The sequence below is a fragment of the Carassius carassius genome, chromosome 29, assembly GCF_963082965.1.
Source record: "Carassius carassius chromosome 29, fCarCar2.1, whole genome shotgun sequence".
In the NCBI taxonomy this organism is placed as follows: domain Eukaryota; kingdom Metazoa; phylum Chordata; class Actinopteri; order Cypriniformes; family Cyprinidae; genus Carassius; species Carassius carassius.
Genome location: NC_081783.1, coordinates 11,332,584 through 11,351,892, shown reverse-complemented (window position 1 = coordinate 11,351,892; position 19,309 = coordinate 11,332,584). Strand labels below are relative to the sequence as shown.

Sequence of the window (19,309 nt, the reverse complement as noted above, 5' to 3'; positions counted from 1 at the left end):
ATTACATAAATTCTCTGTGCCAAAACATAGAGCTGCCTTCAGAAGCAGTATTTTAAGACACCATCATAGGCACACTTCTGATGCAAAGTGACCCAGAAGGTAAGCAACTTAATTATACTGCCTAAAAAATATACTCTTTTTGGACAAAAATCAATAGCAGAATGCATTTGTCTTTCTAAGAGTGCGTGTGTGGGTGGGGGGTGGTTTGGGGTAAAGAAATGTTTATTATGAGTACTGAAGTATAATGCAATGTACCTATGTAGTGTTTTATTTATTACAAACATGTGCTGAAGTTATTTCGTCTGTCGCTTTAAATGCACAAGCTCCAATTCAAATGGATTCTGACTGTCTGTCAATGTTTTTCATCAGCTGGAGAAAAAAAATAACTTTCTGAAAGTGATTTCAACAAAATCGTTCCTCTCTGTCCTTACTGTTACATCTGTGTTGTAGAATTCCCTATTCCCATATAATTAGAATTAATATTAAAACTTTAGAATTACAGTTATTTTATAGTTTGCATCCTTGATGTGAACAGCCCTTTAGAAGATATCTTCAAAGGCTTAGGTTTTAAATAAGCGAATCTGTCTTCATTTATCTCCTTCAAGGGAGAAAGGGTGAATAAGAAAGAAATAGAGGGCAAAAAATGGAAGCATTGACCCTTCACAGAGGTTTAAGGTGATTAACCAGTCATTAATTTTATCTGACAAAACTGTGAGCTGATTAGCACAGTGAGGTGAAACCTATTGATATAGTAGAAGCTGAGCACAGGGAGGGCAGATATGCAGCCAACAATTCTGCAAACAGTAGACAACACAGTAAGGAGTCCCACTGAGAGAGAGGGAGAGAGATTTCTATCAAATTAGTGAAGCAGACATTCTTTGGCACGTACCACATCAGTAATGTCAGCTTCTCTGGTAATCTTGTTTGAAATTGAATAATCTAATTTGCTTTAAGTTATGATGTTCTACTAATTTTCCAGTCAAGGCACTTCCATTTTGCTAGTCCAATGCATCGCTCCTCTTGTTCGCCTATGCCTCTGTGATTACGCTGATGTTCGTTCAGACATTGATGAATCAGGGATTTCTCTCAACAATAATGGTTTCCAGAGGGGTTCTTTCAGAAGAGCGGTAAGGGAACAGACGGGCAAACGTAAGACACCTTAGACTGGCTTCAATTTGGAATAAAAAAAAATAAAAAATAAAAATAAAAGCATCTAAGAAAATAAAAAGTGAAACACAAAAGGATATGGTAGAACTGAAGGAGGACTGAAGGTGAGGTCGGAATGGCCGGCTGATATCAAAATGTTTGGATGAAAAAATAAAATTATATATATATATATATATATATATATATATATATATATATATATATATATATAGTCTGGACTTGGGTTACCAATAGGAAAGCATAGGCGACCGATTTGAAAATGCCATTTACAAGCACAGCTCGCACTGTTGTCAGGATAAGCATGGTGAGTCATAGCCTTCGAAATATTCATGGGGCTAAAGCTATTACATTTCTAATTCAATTGTTCCCTCACTGTGATAATGCAAAGGGGCTTTTCTGTACCGGTACTACAATTTGCATTCAGCCAATGTTTCAGAAAAATCTCTTTATGAGGATACTGTCAAAGTTAATGTGTGAAATTGGTTCTTTTTCCATAGAGGTACAATATCAGTGTGTCTTAAGGTACTCAGTCATTTAAACCCAAATCCTAACAAAGATATAAAGACGGAAAGTGATAGAGAAATAGAGAAATATGACCTGTCTAGTTAGTATACTTGAACGTACCCAATCGGCCCGTTTTAATATTCGTTGAAGCATGTTGAGGAGTTCTACAGAATAACAATCATCCTCCATCGAGACATTCGAAAGATATAAATCCTCAAGAACAATTAGCTAATAACAGACATGAGAGGCAACAGGGACCAAGAAATCTCAGACCACCTAAAGGACTGTCATCTCTGATCGCTCAATTATACATTTTGCCAAAGGACCTTCAGTTACAGGCATTGATTGTGCATAGATCTTCAAAGCAGTATTTTGTGTGTTTTTTTGTATTTGTTTTTTTAGTCAAGGAAACTACGGCAAAAGTTACACTTCAGCACACAGCAGCTGAGGGGCATGGCAGAAGAAAGAGCTGCTGGCATCTGGCATATTTTGTCTACCAATGGCAGACAGCCTGGACTGGAACGGTAGCCAGTAGACTGATCTTAAAGCTCAGAGCCTGCCATGAGGCAAGTTTGCTTAGTAAGAATGACAAGTGAAAATCAGAGAGCCCCAGGCTACACCTCTGGCAGTTTTGGGGTGGGGAGCGAGGTAGCTCAGGGAGTTCATTTGTCCGTGAGCTCACCATCCATGCCAGATCTGTGAGAAAGACAACCGGCGCTGCGAGAATCTCTAACAAGCTGAGAAATGATGAAGAGACACTGTGAACGTATATGAGGGAGCCTAGTATATAACAGTTTCTTCTCTTAAATCTACAAGTTGCCAACAAACAGAACTGAAATTACAAAGTGGTTCCAACTGAACACATCCGATCTGCTTAAAGTTAAAAGATTATAAAAAATTAAAAAGGCAAAATAAAGGTTCACTCTTTATAAACTCTTCTGACATCTCTACTAGAAAGTATCATGCTTAAACAACCCCAAAAAGCAGAGAGCAAATCCACATTTAATGAATATTATCTGTAATTTAACACCTTTTCATGCATGTAGCTTTGAAAGGGGCTTTGCTGTGGAGTAAGCCTTTTCCCACATGGTTGATTTCATTTGAAGTTGCCATAATCTTTGTGTGCATTCCTCTGAGTCTACCTTTCCTGAAATATGTCAAATGTTCACTACAGAAGTTACTTTTTTGAAAAGTATATGACAGGGAGTCAAGAATCCACAACAGAAGGTTACTTTCTACACTCACATATACTTCTGCAAGATTAAAGTTAACTGAAGCTAAAAGAACCGAGGTGCCTTGTGTGTCTTTGTGAAAGATGGTCAAAAAGCTACTGGATCTCCATAGATAAAAACATGTTTCACCCATGCCCAAAAACACAGATATGGAGCAGGCTCAGTTCAAGGTTTACCTGATATACTGTCTCTAAAAATTGCATGTAACCACATATGGAGGACTTAGAGTACCACATTTAAGAGAAATAATTAAAGAAATCCAGATGTGATGCTGGATTATATATATATATATTATATATATATATAATATATATATATATATATATATATATAATATTATATATATTATATATATATATATATATATATATATATATATATATATATATAATATATATGATATATATATAATATATATATATATGATATATATATATGATATATATATAATAGGGGTCCATAATTATATTAAATTTATGCATTTAGCAGATGCTCTTATCCAAAGCTACTTACAGTGCATTCAGGCTATTAATTTTTACCTATCATGTGTTCTCATATATATATATATATATATATATATATTTATTTCTGTTACACAACTTTCACATAGCACCTTTTGTCACGATCGTGCAAAGTGTATTCAAAGCGCCGCCATTACTGTCTAGAGTGCATGGAATGGTGCACTGTGATTGGTTGTTACTGTTTACAGTGCGTGGAATGGTGTGCTGTTATTGGTTGAGTGGATAGATCTCATTCTGCAATAAAGGGAGACTGGCGCTTGTCGCGGTTTGGAAAAAAGGGACAAAACATGCCCTAATAACTCTGCGAATATATAATTTTGCGTAAAATAAAAAATGTACTTTTCAAACTCATAAAAAAATTATAAAAATAAATATCATACTCATAAAAAATGTATAAATATATATATATATAAAATTGTGTCCATTACATATACAAACTCTAATAACATTTGTTTTCTTTAGAATATCATAAAAACGTATGCCATTTATAGAGGTGCCCAAATACAGCTCAGTTTGGTTTACAAAATAAAGGGCTTACATCTAACACAGTCTATATATTTTCAAAATAAACTATACCAGAAAAGGACTCTGGCACTGAATACATTATGTCTGAGTGAAGTGGCTTCTGTGATTAGAACTGCAGGAATCAGTTGACTCTGTTTACAACTAACTGAAAATTGACAGAGCTGTGTTTGTCTAATAAGCAGTGACAAAAAGCAAGCTTCTCGGTCCAAAAACACAGTACAAACTGTTTAGTTCAATGGTGGCGGTGACTATGATTGGCTGTTTCTTTCATAACACTAGATGTTTAAAGAAAAGCAGGACTTAAACACAGCAGTGCCTTTTCAAGCAAGTTCTGAGCTAACAGCAATGTTAACCAATAAACAGATTCAGGAATATGCAAATGAGTTCTGGGTACAGTTGGTACAAAGTGTGACTGTGAGAGTCGCGGATCACGGGTCAGCCCACGACTGGCCCTCCCTGATGAGCTCGTTAGCAGGCTGAGGTCTGCCACGTAGGGGTCCATTTACTTCACTGAACTGATTGAGAATGTGGGCATTTCCCTTTGTCCATCAATAACTGCCCAATCAGTGCTGAAGCGAAAAGCTTCAGCAGGCACTTCACTTATGTTCCGTAAATGTGAGCCTGACTGATATGAATGCAATAATAATGAATCACTGACAGCTTGAATAAAGAAATAACAAAAGAACGGATGGGTGCAAGAAAGAAGAGATGAACGAAAGAGACAGAGAGAGAGAAAGAAAGAAAGAAAAAGAAAGAAAGAAAGAAAAAAAAAGAAAGAAAAAGAAAGGAATGACCCAACGTATCTATGAAAGCCAATGTGTAAAGATACCGTCATTATGTGTAACTTGTTTAAAAAACTGCTTTATGGTGCATAATGTGGAGTCAGAGCACAGCTGATAAGAGCTATATAGATGTCTACCCTGCTGGCACCTGACAACAGAGCTCAGTGTTTTAGTCCACAACTGCAAGACCCAAGGACAGGCTTTACACCCAAGGTCAGAGAAAATGCCGCCAAGTGTCAAGCTCTGATTGCCATTGGATCCTCTCCCACTCAACTGCCCATGCTCGGGGCAGGGTCACCCATCAGGGGTGTCCTCCCTCTAGGCCATAACACCATCCAACACAAATATGAAAAAAGAGAGAGAAACTTAACCACCTAATGCTCATGTCACCTCCAAACCCCCCATACTTAAACATCTCCATGAAAAACACGAGTTGGCATGGCATTAATCCCATTCAAATACCAAACAAGGACCAAACTGGAACTACTTAAGTGCAGTGATAAGCAAAAACATAACAGAGGAGCTGACAGAAGAGGTGAAGGACTTCCTCATGAAAATGCATGTGCATGCAGTTTTTGACAAGGTAAACTTCATCCACATTTTTAATCAACTGGCAATTTGCATGCAAGCACACTTTAAGAGAAAGCGAGATGTTCATCAAGGGCTTGGATGTTTAAGAGTGCAAGAGTGTGCTGGTACTGAGGCATTTAAGAAAGGGGTGTAAAAACGAACGTTGATTAAAGATAAAAAAAAATTACAAATTAAACTGCCACAGCTTTTTTGAAAAATTACGTTCTTGTGTTAAACAGTAATTTAGTGGCCTTAGGAAAGCAAATAGAAAAAAGTCAGGACAACCATTCAGATATGTCACACAACTGGCTCCAGCTTAAACCCCTGTGGTTGGGACACCTGTGTCCCAGCAGCATCTGGGATGCCTCCGAATAGATGACAAGGCCAGCAAAGAGATGTAACTAAGAGTGACGGTGTAGTTCTGGCTGCTGGCTGGGAACACCGGCAGGGGGGTGGCTGTCTTTCATAGCGGGACCAAATGGCTTCACCATCCAAATCAGCTTGTAAAACACACAGCCAGATGTCCATCTTACATACACAACAACAGCAGTTATAGCTTTCATACACATTCTGGTAACAGTTACAATGATCTCAGTGGGGAGCCTTACCTGCCAGCTCTATAAATAAACTCAGAAACTTGCCGTATTAGAGTAGATACTATTCTGAAGAATACTGTCTTTCGGGGGAGAACTGTCAAGTTTGTCTATTACTGTCACCAATCACCAAACCCAAGATGGCTATTACACCTAACAGGATTTTCTTCCCTGACAATTTCAGCTTCATGCAAATCTGCTGCTTAAATAGGTTTATAATTTACTACTAGTCATTTAACAGATGCTTTTAACCTGTGGTTAAGTATGCATGTGCCTTTCTCAGTAGTTCTGGGCTTGTATAAGGAAGGTTGCTGGTTCCAGTCCCACAAGGGATGATCTACAATCAATCACCGTTATGTTATTTCAGGGTCACCATGCCTGTAATATGAGTACTCCAAATTGCTTTGGATTAAAGTAAATGCTTAATGGCAAGTAGTAAAGTAGAAGCTTTCTTGTCTGGTGTCCAAAAGGCCGGAGGTTCAAACCCCATAAAGGATGATCCATAAGGAAATCAAAGTTCTCCAGGATGTTATTATGAATTCAACATAGAACTTCTGATTGAATTTTAAGCACATAAGGTGTAGTTTTAGAAACAAAGAGAAGGGATTCTGTTTGATACCTTGCAGAGGAAGCTGACGTTGAAGCCGAATGTCTGAGCATTTCTGGAGCCAGAGTTCATGTAATTCCCGACCAGCAGCACCAGCTCCAGGAGCATGCTGAAACCTTCACTCTTCTTCACCTCCTCACATGCGAATGTCACGTTCATGATGTCGGGCCGGATGTTGTTCACTTGCTCCTCAAATGTCAGCTTGAATAGGATCCCATTTAGCCGGGGACGCAGCAACTTGACTGCGCTCATCTGAAATGGAGAGAAAACAACTCAAAACGTTAAACATTCTCAGTTATCACAACACTCACACGTACAAATAATACTTTTGGGTTATGAAATAGTTCAGAATGAAATCGGTTATTGCATTCATTTGATAGCTATGAAGCATCAAATGAAGCTTGGCCTAAAGCAAAAAAGAAGCAGCAAGTTACTGCATATTTATTAGAGGTAACTAAACAATTATTATTTTTATTTTTTCAGAAAACTGCACACTGATGAATCGCTCACAATAAAACCAGAAACAAGGTTTAATAAGTCTGAGGCATGGCACAGATAAAAAAAATTAAATAAAAAAAAGAGACAAAAAAGAAAGCCATAAACAAAATTAAGATGTTACTCGTACAATTGTGTTAACACTGAAAACAGAAATTTTGCTACAAATCTTGTAAGAAATAAATGTCAGATTGTGCCGTTCACCTATAATTACATTTAACTGTAATAACAGCAACAATATAACTGGTTTGGTGCTGGAGAGAGATGGCATTTCAGTTAAAAGACAGCGAGGAGGAGGAGGAGGAAAGGAAGGAGTGAGGAAACGAAACAACAACAAGTATCCTACAGGAGCTGCTTGTTGAGGAGGGCGACCTCAGACACTCTCGCTCCAGATTTCTGCATAATCTGATGCTCACAGGCAGCCCAGAGATGCAGTCAGGATGTACCATTACTGCTCACATTTATTCATCTTTATGAGCAAGTTGCCGATCAAAAAACCCTGAGTCGGCCCCACGCCCCCGTTCACCGCCCCACCTCCTCCCTGCAAATCCAGATTTGATTTCTCTGTATAAGAGGAAATCACAATAAAAGAGGGTGAGTTGGTGACAGCTCTGGAGGGAGACAAGCTGAGAGTGACTTATTTCCCCAAGGAGCAGTGCGAGGTGGTGTTGATGAGGTGCTTCCACAGCCTGCCTGTATATTACCCGCCTTGAGCTCAGTCACAGGAGGAGACTGTCACAACGTGCTTCATTACGCCCTCCAAAGACACAGAGAGGGAGCGAGAGGGTTGTTCTGTTACCCTGTGCTGAATTGATTCCTGTGTGAATCTGCTGTCAAAGGCAGGTTTGTCAGATAATACCAGTGAAGGAATGCATATGCATCAACCTAGATAGATCTGTGCATGAGAGGACTACATCTGACTGCAACTGTATAGCACAGTTCTCATGTAAAAGAGAAAGACAGAATTAAGTGCTTAAAGGAAACTAAAATTTTGCTCCCCCTAATGTAATTCAAAACACATCTGACAAAAAAAGAGATGTTATGTGAAATGCTCTTCTCTATACACTGAAAGCGTGCATCTGCTGTACCCCAAAATGTTGATTTATTAGTTTTATTACTCTTGCTCACAACTAACAGAAAACCAAATGGTCACCAGTTGTCATGACAACGACAACGTTTATGGAAACTACACTTATGAGATCCATGATAATAGCAAATCCATTGTTGAATGAATAAATAAATGTTTTATTTATATAACAGCTTTCTTAAACTCAAGGTTGCTTTGCAAAAGAGCAGATAAATCAAGGAAAGAAATCCATAAATAAAAACAAACAAGATTTTTTACTTTACAATTAGATGTAAATAAGTAAATACATCAAATAATCTACACACAAGCATATTTAAACACATTTAAATCTAAATAGATTTTAATAAATAAATATATACATCTAAATATATCTAGCATACACTGGAATCGACAAGCAAATGAGGTAAAAGCATAATTTAATTTGGTCAAATTTAAATAAAAACATCTTCTCTAACATCTCTTTTTTCGTCCCATGTAATAAAGATTGGAAGGACACAAGGGTGATTAAATGATAACAGATTTTTACTTTTGGGTGAATTATTCCCTTATTCCAGGAGCGAGTCACATCAAGTGTAGACTTGTACGCTGTGCAGAACAGACTGATGTAGAGAGAAGCTTAAATATTTGAGACAAAGTCAAGACAAAGGCCAACGTTAATGGGATTTGGTCAATATAGGAAGTAAGTCTAAAAGCCCTTCCAGTTTAAGAACCCAGGACCTAATCATGCTCTGTAGTAAAATAAAGCTCTGCCTATCTCTTCATTATTTATCAAAATCATAGCTTCTGTCAGTCACAACCAGCCTACCAAATTTGACTTGTCATAAAAAATGCCCTTTATATTCTTGGCCTTTTAATTATACATTACTGAGTCTCTTTATATATTGAATAGCGCTGATCCTGCATTGAGCCTGAAGGCAGTCTTCTATCTCCAGCACGCTCCCTCTCTCTCTCTCTCTCTTTCACTCTCTCCCTCTCTCTCTGTGCCTAATTTCCTACTGCCCTCCATTCTGCGTTTCAGCTCAAAATCCTTCACATAGCAGTGTGAACAACAACATAAATGGAAAGGAGGGTGATTTTAGTATCAGAGACAGAGAGAGTGGAAATGGAACAGAGATGTGTGAAGGGTTATGCGCTGGAGTGTGACGAAAAGTAGAGGAAAAATAGCGAACTGGATCCAAAGAAGACAGAATGAAAGAGGAAGAGGGGAAGAAAAGACTAAGAAAATGAGAAGAATAAAATCGATAGGCAATTGAAATGCCTTTTAGTGTGAGATTCGCTCTTTTTTCACCAAATTATTGGTGCTTGTGCCAAGCCCAGTGTTTGGCTGTTGATTATAATGGTGGTGAACAAGTTTATGTGTAACGGTTTTGTTTGGCCTCTGATGTTGTTATTTCGTTAATAAAACACACAGAATGATTCCAAATCGGGCATCGGGTCTGGCACCTGCACTGTATCTGTGGAAATAGCTGTGTCCAGATTAAAATACTGACCAATGATGAAACGTTCAGGAACCAAATGTGACCCTGGACCCCAAAACTAGTCTTCAGTCACTGAGTTATGTTTTTCAGCAATAGCCAAAAAGAAAAACATTGTATGGGTCAAAATTATCGATTTTTCTTTTATGTCAAAAAATCACTAGGATATTAAGATCATGTTCCATGAAGATATTTTGTAAATGTCCTATTGTAAATATTAAAAACGTAATTTTTGATTAGTAATATGCATTGCTAAAAAATTCATTTGGGCAAATTCAAAAGGCAATTTTCTCAGTATTTTGTTTTTTTGCACCCTCAGATTCCATATTTCCATATAAAAGTTGTATCTCGGCCAAATATTGTCTGATCCTAATAAACCATACATCAATGGAAAGCTTATTTATTCATCTTTTTCAGCTTTCAGATGTTTTGTGGTCCAGGGTCACAAATGACTTTTTTTTTTTTTTTTATCTGTTAAATGACAGAATTCCTTGAAACAGATAGTTGTTGATTGTGTGATCCATATTCATCGACTGATGACTTATTAGAATTCAAAGATCAGCTAGTGTGTGGAACAGTAGCAGGAGATTACAGTGCAGTATGACAGATGCCAACATGCACTAAATATGCATTCAGTTGATTGGATTTATAGTACTGAAAGGACACCGACTTAGAGATGGTTCCAGAAATTTCTGCAAACCATTGTGTTTATTTTTGTAATGATTCAACATAAAATGAAGGTGCTGCGTTTTCAATTCTGTTACATAAATTATGTTTTTTTAATATAATTGTCTGTTCCAATTTCATGCTGTTCCTCTAATGGTCCAGAACAGTATTTGTGCCACATAAATTTCACTCTGTAACAGTATTTCTGTCTTTTTGGGGAGAAAAAGTCAAGATAAACATTGACTTTATTATGGTTCCCAGCTTATATTCCCAGATCTTGCTCTGAATCGATTCCGCCTTACAATTGCAATACCATTTATTACATCAAAGATCTATTGTGAATGTTCTTCTTTAACTAAACTCTTTCATATGATACTTATTTAAACAAACAAACAAAAAGGATTTTTTTTAATGGATTGCCACAACAGAACACTTTTTCTGAGAACCGATTAAAAATAAAATGTAATACAAATTTCAGACTTTACCATAATTATATGAAAAAAAAATTAAATACATTTTAATAAATACATTTATTTTTATATTTTATCTCATTTGCGCTAGTGACTTAAAGCACTACAATCTCAGTACTCACCACGATTCCAAACTGCTCAGATTCACAAAGCTCCTCGTATTCGTTCTTTAGCTCAGCCAGATTGCTCAGCTCCTTCTGCTCAGGAAGGTTTTTGATCAGGTTCTGCAAAGAAAAATGTAGAAACACACCCATCAGTGCCACAGGAGAAAACACCTGCTGCCTGCTCATTTGGTGAACTATCGCAGGGATGTGAGTGATAGAAGAACATGGTTTAAAAGAGGCCACGTCTTTATATGCTATAGTGCCTTATGCCGGTTGTCAGAAATACACATGCGTTCATATAGAGACTCCCTAATGTTCAAATCTTTCCCTATTACTGCACACTGCCAGTGTCAGATTGCAGAGAGAGCGAATAAACATCCCTTCTTTAAGAAAGCAAGGCCTGATTGGGCTTTAAAAATCTATGGAGGCTCAATTCAAGGGGAATTATTCATGTTGGTCTTTACTCCATCTTTGTTTTCAACCAGCTTTCTAACATGTTGGTGGATAGAGCTGGCGCTCTCCAAGGAAAATCCACCCCAGCACAGCATTACTCTTGGAGCTCAGCCGTGATTCAAAGTTTTACAGTGCTGAGGAATTGAAGTTCAAGGTGACTCTAAGAAATAAGGAAATAAATACCACCCCTACCCCCCTATCATTTAATATGTCACTGAAATGTCCCTGATGTTTATGGCTTTCTTTTCCTTTCAGATTATTCGAGACAGAAGGGCATATTTGAGCCAAGTTTGCCACTTTACAGATGTCAGGAACTCAATTGCCTCCCTTTTCCCCAAAATAGATTCATATTCCTTGTCCAACTTTGCAATTTCCTCTAAGAGTAAAAAGCCAGCTGTAGGTGATGTGGGCGAGTGAGAGAAACTTCATTTTTTCTAAATGCTAATTGTGCTCATAAAGGTCAGATGAATAAATGAAAAAAAAAGGAAACTTTTTTTTTTTTTTTTTTTTTTTTTAAAGTGCCCTTTCCATGGGTAGACTACTTCTCTCATTATGTCCTCTACTCTGGTTGGCATAAGCAAGCATGCTTGGATGTAGCCACTCTTGCTGGGTTTCCAGCTCCAGTTGATTAGAGGGCTGGTGTGCATGTCATTTCTTCAATACACTTTAAGTACACAACTGAAACGTTAACAATAACTGTCTTTCTTGTCCTCCCTGTTGGAAGCATGTCCTCAACCCAGTTAAATGCTTTTATGTGGTCTTTCTCTGAAATAACTTAAAATGTCCTGCTGACAATAATAAGTCTGATGCAACACAAAGCCAGCGCACTGACACCTGGATCTTGAACAAAATGGAGTATTTCTGGCGCTGTGAGATTTTTATGAACTTTACTCAAATAAATAATGGATAAGAATCTCTTGTGTACAAAGAGAACGTGTAAGAAATAAAAAAAATAAAAATAGGTGATATTACTATAAACTAGGCCTTTAAACTCCAGTGAGTTCAGTACTATTCTCAATAGTAAACACAGACGAGCATTGCATCGAATTATTTATTTTTTATTTTTTTCACAAGATGTGTACTTGCTTTTGATGAGATAATCATTAGCTTTGTTCTTTCTGGAACAGATGAATATATGCATAAGCAAAAGACAATTTTTGTGTGTTTTAAGGATGCCTACCACATCCCCTTCCCTGGTTCAAAGCAAATCTAGCCTAAAATAAGAAATGTATCAGAAGCCTATAATTGTCTGGACAATGAGATAAAACTGACGGTTGACTCCATCATCTCAGATGTTAAATAAAAAAAAATGCGCTAAGAGGCTTTGAGATGTAAAAAAAAAAAGCCTGCAATCGAGCAGCAAAGACCAGCCACATTAGGGGGAGGGCTTACGGTAAAAGAGCCTTTCTCTCATCTAAAAGAGTCTGAGGAACATTAGCCCGGCGGTTCGACTGAGGAACAAAGCTCCCCTAAACAATGTATCATTGATTTTGAATGAAGCGCAACAACACAGCAGCACACCATTCAGCCACAGCAATCATCATTGCTAATGTGCCGCCAAATCTCATTATTGGAGTTGTATTTCTCTATCGCCACTTGCAGAGATGAGACAAGCGATTAGGATTTGCCGTTGCCTCTTTTCTAAAGGCATCTATAGGACAACCCGCCAAATGGAGCAGAGACAGAGGGAAGAAGTAACCAATGGGGCTAAAGTGAGAGGAGCGAGAACGAGGTTAATTGTTAATACGCTCGTCTACGGCTTACATAATTATCAGAGTCCTGCATATTTGAGTAAATGACACGCAAGCAGAGCCATACGGGAGGGTTGGTAAGAGGCGGTTGAACCCTGAATGAATCAGTCTGCTCACTCCAGGCCTCCAGACTCAATCTGCATCTGGGAGGGGGGTTAGCGGAGCACAGGTCCTAGCAGACAAGGCATGCTATGCTAATAATCCAGCCATTTGGACTCTCTCTGCAGGACCAGATACATGCATGCAGTCACGCTTTATTCTTTAAGATGCTGCTCGTCTCAAGTGTCATTTCAGACTTCATGACCTTATTTACTTCCACAACGCAGGTTCCTGAACTTAGTGTAAGATATTCATTAAAGCGTGTTATTTTTCAAGTTAAAAAAATCTTTCTTTAACTATTCTTTAACTGAGCAATGCTAGTGCCTTAATGTCAATGGGAAACTAAAATTTCAATGTTGACTACAGCACCGTATTAAGGTGCAATTACTTGTGCTTTGGTAGGTTTCCATGTAACTGTGAAAATAAGAAGAGTCTGCAAGTGTAACGACCGCCAAGTTCTTAAATGATACAGGAATTAATCCAGCATTGGAAGAGCATACAGAATAGGACAGTGAGACAGACAAGCCTCAGAATCCACAAATATTTTGACTGATGACAATATCTGTCAGGCTTCCAGCAGTATACTTTGATCTCTGATGTTGACATGTTCCAGTCACACAATCAACCTATGCCAAGTCTTTAGTCAAAACAGACAGCACGGCTATGATCAGATTAGCATATTACCATACTACACATACTACAATTTCGGCAGTGTACAGTATAGTATGAATATTGTTTCTAGCATGTTAGTTTTCTGTATGGTTAGAAATACCCTGAAGACATTTGCCTAAATCTGCAATATTCAACAAAGTGCACTGCATGGAACACTTTATCTTACAATGCTACCGTCCATTTCCTGTGTGAGGAATCAACATAACTATATAAATCTGTGTTGGCAGTTGACACAACAACCCTATGATGATAAAAATCCACTCACTCCTTTTTTATCCCCATAAGTAAACAGCAGTCTCCCAAAAACCTGTTTTCAGCATTGCTGCTAATGTGACGTCACATTAACCACAGGCCCTGCTCACGAAAGTTGACAGTAGGGCTGTCAAAACGACTGAAAAACTACATTCGAATTTTTTACTTTCTAAAGCATTTAAAATGCATAATTTCAGTTAGGGTGATGAAAAGCTTTTGGCTTCTCTCCTGAGGCCACAAGAGGGTGGATCGAGCAAAATATTACTACTGCATGTTTATTCAAAGCATTAGAATACAAGACTTTGAAGTGAATAATATTTAAAATAATGTTTATAAACAAATTATAATTAAGTTATAATTAAATAATTAAGGCATCATATATGCATGCCTATTTTAATTCAAAGAGTGAAAGCCAATCATACAGAGTACATTTTTCATTTAAAAACATGAGTTGCAGTGGTATGGGGAAAAACCCAACAAAGTCTCAAGATATGTTTTTAAAAAGTTTAACTTACATTAATTTTACATGGCTTTCTAAACATGAGGCTCTATTGTGCAAGACGCAAATCCAACGTTGACAGAAGATGTCCCTCTAGAAAATGCGTGAAATATGCGTTCTGTGTGAACGGCTTGGTTTCAGTTTTGATGTAAACAAGATCTTCATTGATGTTGGCATTGACATTGATGTTCTCTTTTTCTGCATTATTTTTAGCGAACATCGCAGCAGCGATCTAATGGCTTCAATTGGATAGGCTAACCAAAAAATATAACGCAATGACACTTATTGTCATCGCATCTCGTGTGCCACTGATAAAGGCCAAAATATACTTCGGCCGTCCGCATCCATGCACTGTCTGCATTGTCATTTTCATCGTCAAGAGGGCTCGCGGATAGCCGCGTACAACAGCGTATGCACAAGATAAATAATGAGACAGAAGTGGTACTGTGTGTCGAGCTTGTCCGCCTTTTGAAAGCTGTGCGGACACTGTTGGGCTGTTAGGAATGGAACGCGGACTGTGAAGTATACCCGGGCCGGGCTTTAAAGCAGCCTTAACGCACACATAAAATTTGAATGTGGATTTTTATTTTAAATATTCGACAAATATTCAGAATTCATTTTTTTTTTTTTTGACAGCCCTAGTTGACAGACACTGACGTTTATACTTAGAACCACCCTATGTGAGTTAACAGTGAGTTGTATACAGTCTGCCATTGCTGCACTGACGAGAAGGTCTTCCAAGCACTTAAGGTGTTCTGTAGCTAGATGTATCAATCCACATAGCTCTCTCCATTTACTCCCAAAATCTAATCCACTGAAGACGAGGTTGAATAATTTTGTTTTTGAAGAAAATGGTCCCTCAACTCTACCGAAATTCGTTTATGTCTGCATAAATCATTTACACTGGACTGCTTTGTGAATTAGGATCAGTATTTTGCACAAAAGTTGCTCCTGTAATAAGTAAGTATCATGCATTAGTTTTCCAAATTGCCTTTCTGAAATACCTTCTTGGCACTCTGTAAGGCTAATGTTGCTAAAACTACCATTGTCTGTCTGTTTTCACTGATGCTGCCTTTACGTGCTACCAGAATGATCGTAAATCGGAAAGTGGGAGTTAAAATTGCACATGAAAGCAATGTGAAGTCGACCGCTGGAATTAGTCAAGCTCATAATCACAAGTGGGGCTTATAAGTTTGTAATAGCATGCGATTGCACCATGAGTTTTTTTTTATCGCATGTTTTACACACACACTCACACAAGTAGGGACCGATATCAAAACTAGATAATTATTGCAATGTTATGCCCAATACCTAATAAATGAAATAGTTTTCAAAATATTATTGGAAGAATGAAAGATGAATTTTCATTTTAAGATCAGCAAATGATTACACTTCATAGTGTTATTAAAGATTAACTTCGCATTAGATTATGGCAAAAGTAATTTAAATGTAAAAATGAGCATCCATTATTTAAACATTAAAATTTTAACGACCCAGATTAAAATTAAACAGACAGTGATATCAACTAATAATCAATATGTCACTGAGACAGACAGACAGACAGACAGACAGACAGACAGACAGACAGACAGACAGACAGACAGACAGACAGACAGACAGATAGATAGATAGATAGATAGATAGATAGATAGATAGATAGATAGATAGATAGATAGATAGATAGATAGATAGATAGATAGATAGATAGATAGAGGTTCTAAGTTGTGTTTTTACCATGATCTGAATATTGGCCAACAAGCGAGACAGTCTGCTCAGTACGGGCAGAGTGAAAGAGAACAGCCATTACAACAAGCACACCACGCTTGGGTAGATGGAAATAAATTACTCCCACGGACGTCTCTCCTCGGCTCAGCAGAGCATATGCCCAACAGTAAAGTCAGAAACGAGGGAAGATCAACAAATCTCAAATTACCCTCCCAGGGACAGCACAATCAATAAAAATGTTCTCCTAGCAATAAACTCTTTATTAAACTGAAAGAATTCACAAAAGGAGGGGTGTACAGGGGGCTGTAACCTTGCCTGTATGTGATGCCAAACTCAGAACTCCTCGTCTGAACCAGTCGGGTCTGTTGTGGATAGGACTGACAGATGTGATTGACTGTTCGCCCTCCTTTTTTTCTTTTAATTGATCTGTTCTTCATTTTTGGGACGTATCGCCACATGCAGCTCAGTCTTTCTCTTGGCCAAGCACACATGTGAAACATTATACAGTCGCCTTCCTGCTGTGCCTTCTCAGCAGGTCTCGGCACAGCTTTCAGTAAATCGTTTCAGGGACCTCTGTTTAAATCAATACCGGAGAACACTAAAACATACCCAGACATGCACAAAATATTAATTCATGACAGGTATATTTATCCGTTTCAGTAAATATTTTCCTCGTGCACATAATGACCTTATTTTGACAATAATAGTTTGATCTCCTTAAAGAAAGCTTATGTATCATGTAACATAAATGACACAATGGGATGCCTCTTTGAGAAAGAGCAATACATGGCTCGAGATTACAGCAAATCTGTTATTCTGTGTAATTGAGAGCGCATGATTCAGCCTGACATCCAAGTTGCACATGTTGAGTTAGTCACCTTATCTCTCAGAAGCCTAATAAACATGTAGTACTTATCAAACTAACAGAAAAAAAAAAAAAAACTAATAAATAAGCAGGGTAATTATCATGACACCGTCAATGCAATCAGCTTCTATCCAATTAGGGAGCAATATGGCATTGGTCTACAAAATTAGGTCATAATTTTATCACAGCTGCATCTCTCAATTTAATAATACAGCACTCTGATTGTCAGCATGATCGCACACCTCCAAGGAACTTGCTCCAAAACATATACACACTGGAGACAGCAAAAGCCAAAGTTTTAATAAAACAGATTTAAAGGAATATTAACCTATCACAACATACTTGAGGTGAGGTGTGAAGACCTAATCAGTGGTGGATGTATGCTCAGTTCACATCTGGTATTAAGATATGTTTTGGTTGATGGAATCAAACATTCCCGTTCACACCTGGTGTTTCAAACCATCTCTTATGTCCACTTTGGACCATGGAAGGGTCTATAGCCCAATGTATGTGGGCTTTTTCTGATCTTTGCATCTAAATTGTGAAATAAGCTTGCGCATTATACATATAAGATGAATGCCGTTTTTTTTTTTTTTAGTAATTTAGTAATTAAGTAATTTTTTAATGTTTACATGGATCAGTAAATAAGTACATCAGCAATCCATTTTACAGGTATACAGAACAGAATAAGATAACAATCTGAAAATATAAGTAGCTACAAAATCATAGTACAAAATGGTATGTATTATATATACAGTATGTGTTATGTTATATATAAAATCATAAAATAAAACAAGTTATATCTAAATCGTCATAAACAACACAGGCCTATAAACATCCAGCAATACTATAAATGATATGTTGTGTGTGAGTGAGAGGATCATAGATATATCACAGTGAAAAAAAATTATATATATATATTCAGAATGTGATGACTTTGTAAAACAAAGAAAACAAACAGATGCATTTTCAGCCATCTCGGTTTCCATACCTGTGTGGGGTGGCCATACAAATGAAACAAAAACAGACTTTTTTTTTTACTTTTTTTTTCTGTTAATTTGTTCATTATTTAAATAATTAATGTAGGCCTATTTATTTTATTTGTATCATATGTCATTTTATATGTTTTTCTCTTTTTCTCCGGTTGTTCATGTGCATGCAAATCTAAACCAATTGAAAGAAAAACATTAATTTTAATGGGTCACATAGACTTGCCAATTTGAATTTAAATTAACATTCTAATTTTGTCAAATAACGGATAGGAAACGTACATAGTAATGTTTAAGTATAAGCTCAGTCTGCGGAGAGTAGATGGACTTTAGTGGATGTTCTGACACATTCGACCACGTGAGCGTCCACACTACGAGGTGGTCAAAAGTGGACAAGCTAGAGCCTGTATTTAGCTTTGTCCACTTGTGATCGGATCAATGATAAAACACCTTAATACAAGGTGTAAACAGGGCCTCACAGATAAACAGAAAACACACATCCACAGCCACTCAGGAGAGTAATTTTCCTCAATGGGCACAACATGTGACACATTACCGTTGTGCAGTTGGCATTAAGCTAATCTAGAGAGCAGCACTTTGACAGATCCGAAAGGGATCTCTACTCCCCTAAATCGAACTAACACCTCAGACTGTCACAGACACTAGCCACAGTTGGAAACTGACAGGCGACAAACCTAGGATGACAGATTCCAAAATCGCATTAAACTAAATGATAAATAAATAAAAAAAAAGGATTATATTTGGGTCGGTGAGGGACAAAGCTGACAGACCTGCCATGACATTAATTTTGTCTTTTTAAGGACTTTTTTATGGATATGGAGAGCATGTCTGTTACATTTTTATGTCTTATACATACCTACACACACACACACACACACACAATTACTCACTTAATCAGCACTACACAATGTTGTTTTGTTACTGAATTTGCATTTCACACAGAGGAGCCTACTAGCATTGTGCCAAAACAAAGCTTCAATTAAACCCAAGGGGGTGAGCAGTATTTTCTGCTTAGCCATTAATCTGGAAGCCTGGCACACCTCTGTAGTTCTTGTCCTGTCTTGAACGTACTTTTCACTATATTCAAACGACAGGTAACAACACACCAGACTGCTCCAGTCACCTGTTGTTAGCCTCGAGAACAAAGGCTGGCACCGTCACCATGCCCTGCAACCAACCAGCGAG

At 37.6% G+C, this 19,309-nt stretch overlaps 1 protein-coding gene across 1 annotated transcript in view; it reads right to left on the bottom strand.

The window, feature by feature from the left end:
• Positions 1-19,309, bottom strand: part of diaph2 (diaphanous-related formin 2) — a 393,291-nt gene that overhangs the window by 133,556 nt on the left and 240,426 nt on the right. The window contains exons 22-23 of the mRNA XM_059515857.1: positions 10,817-10,918; positions 6,514-6,753 (exon numbers count right to left, since the gene is read on the bottom strand). Of these exons, the coding sequence (XP_059371840.1) occupies positions 6,514-6,753; positions 10,817-10,918 (342 nt within the window). The remainder of the gene's footprint in view (positions 1-6,513; positions 6,754-10,816; positions 10,919-19,309) is intronic.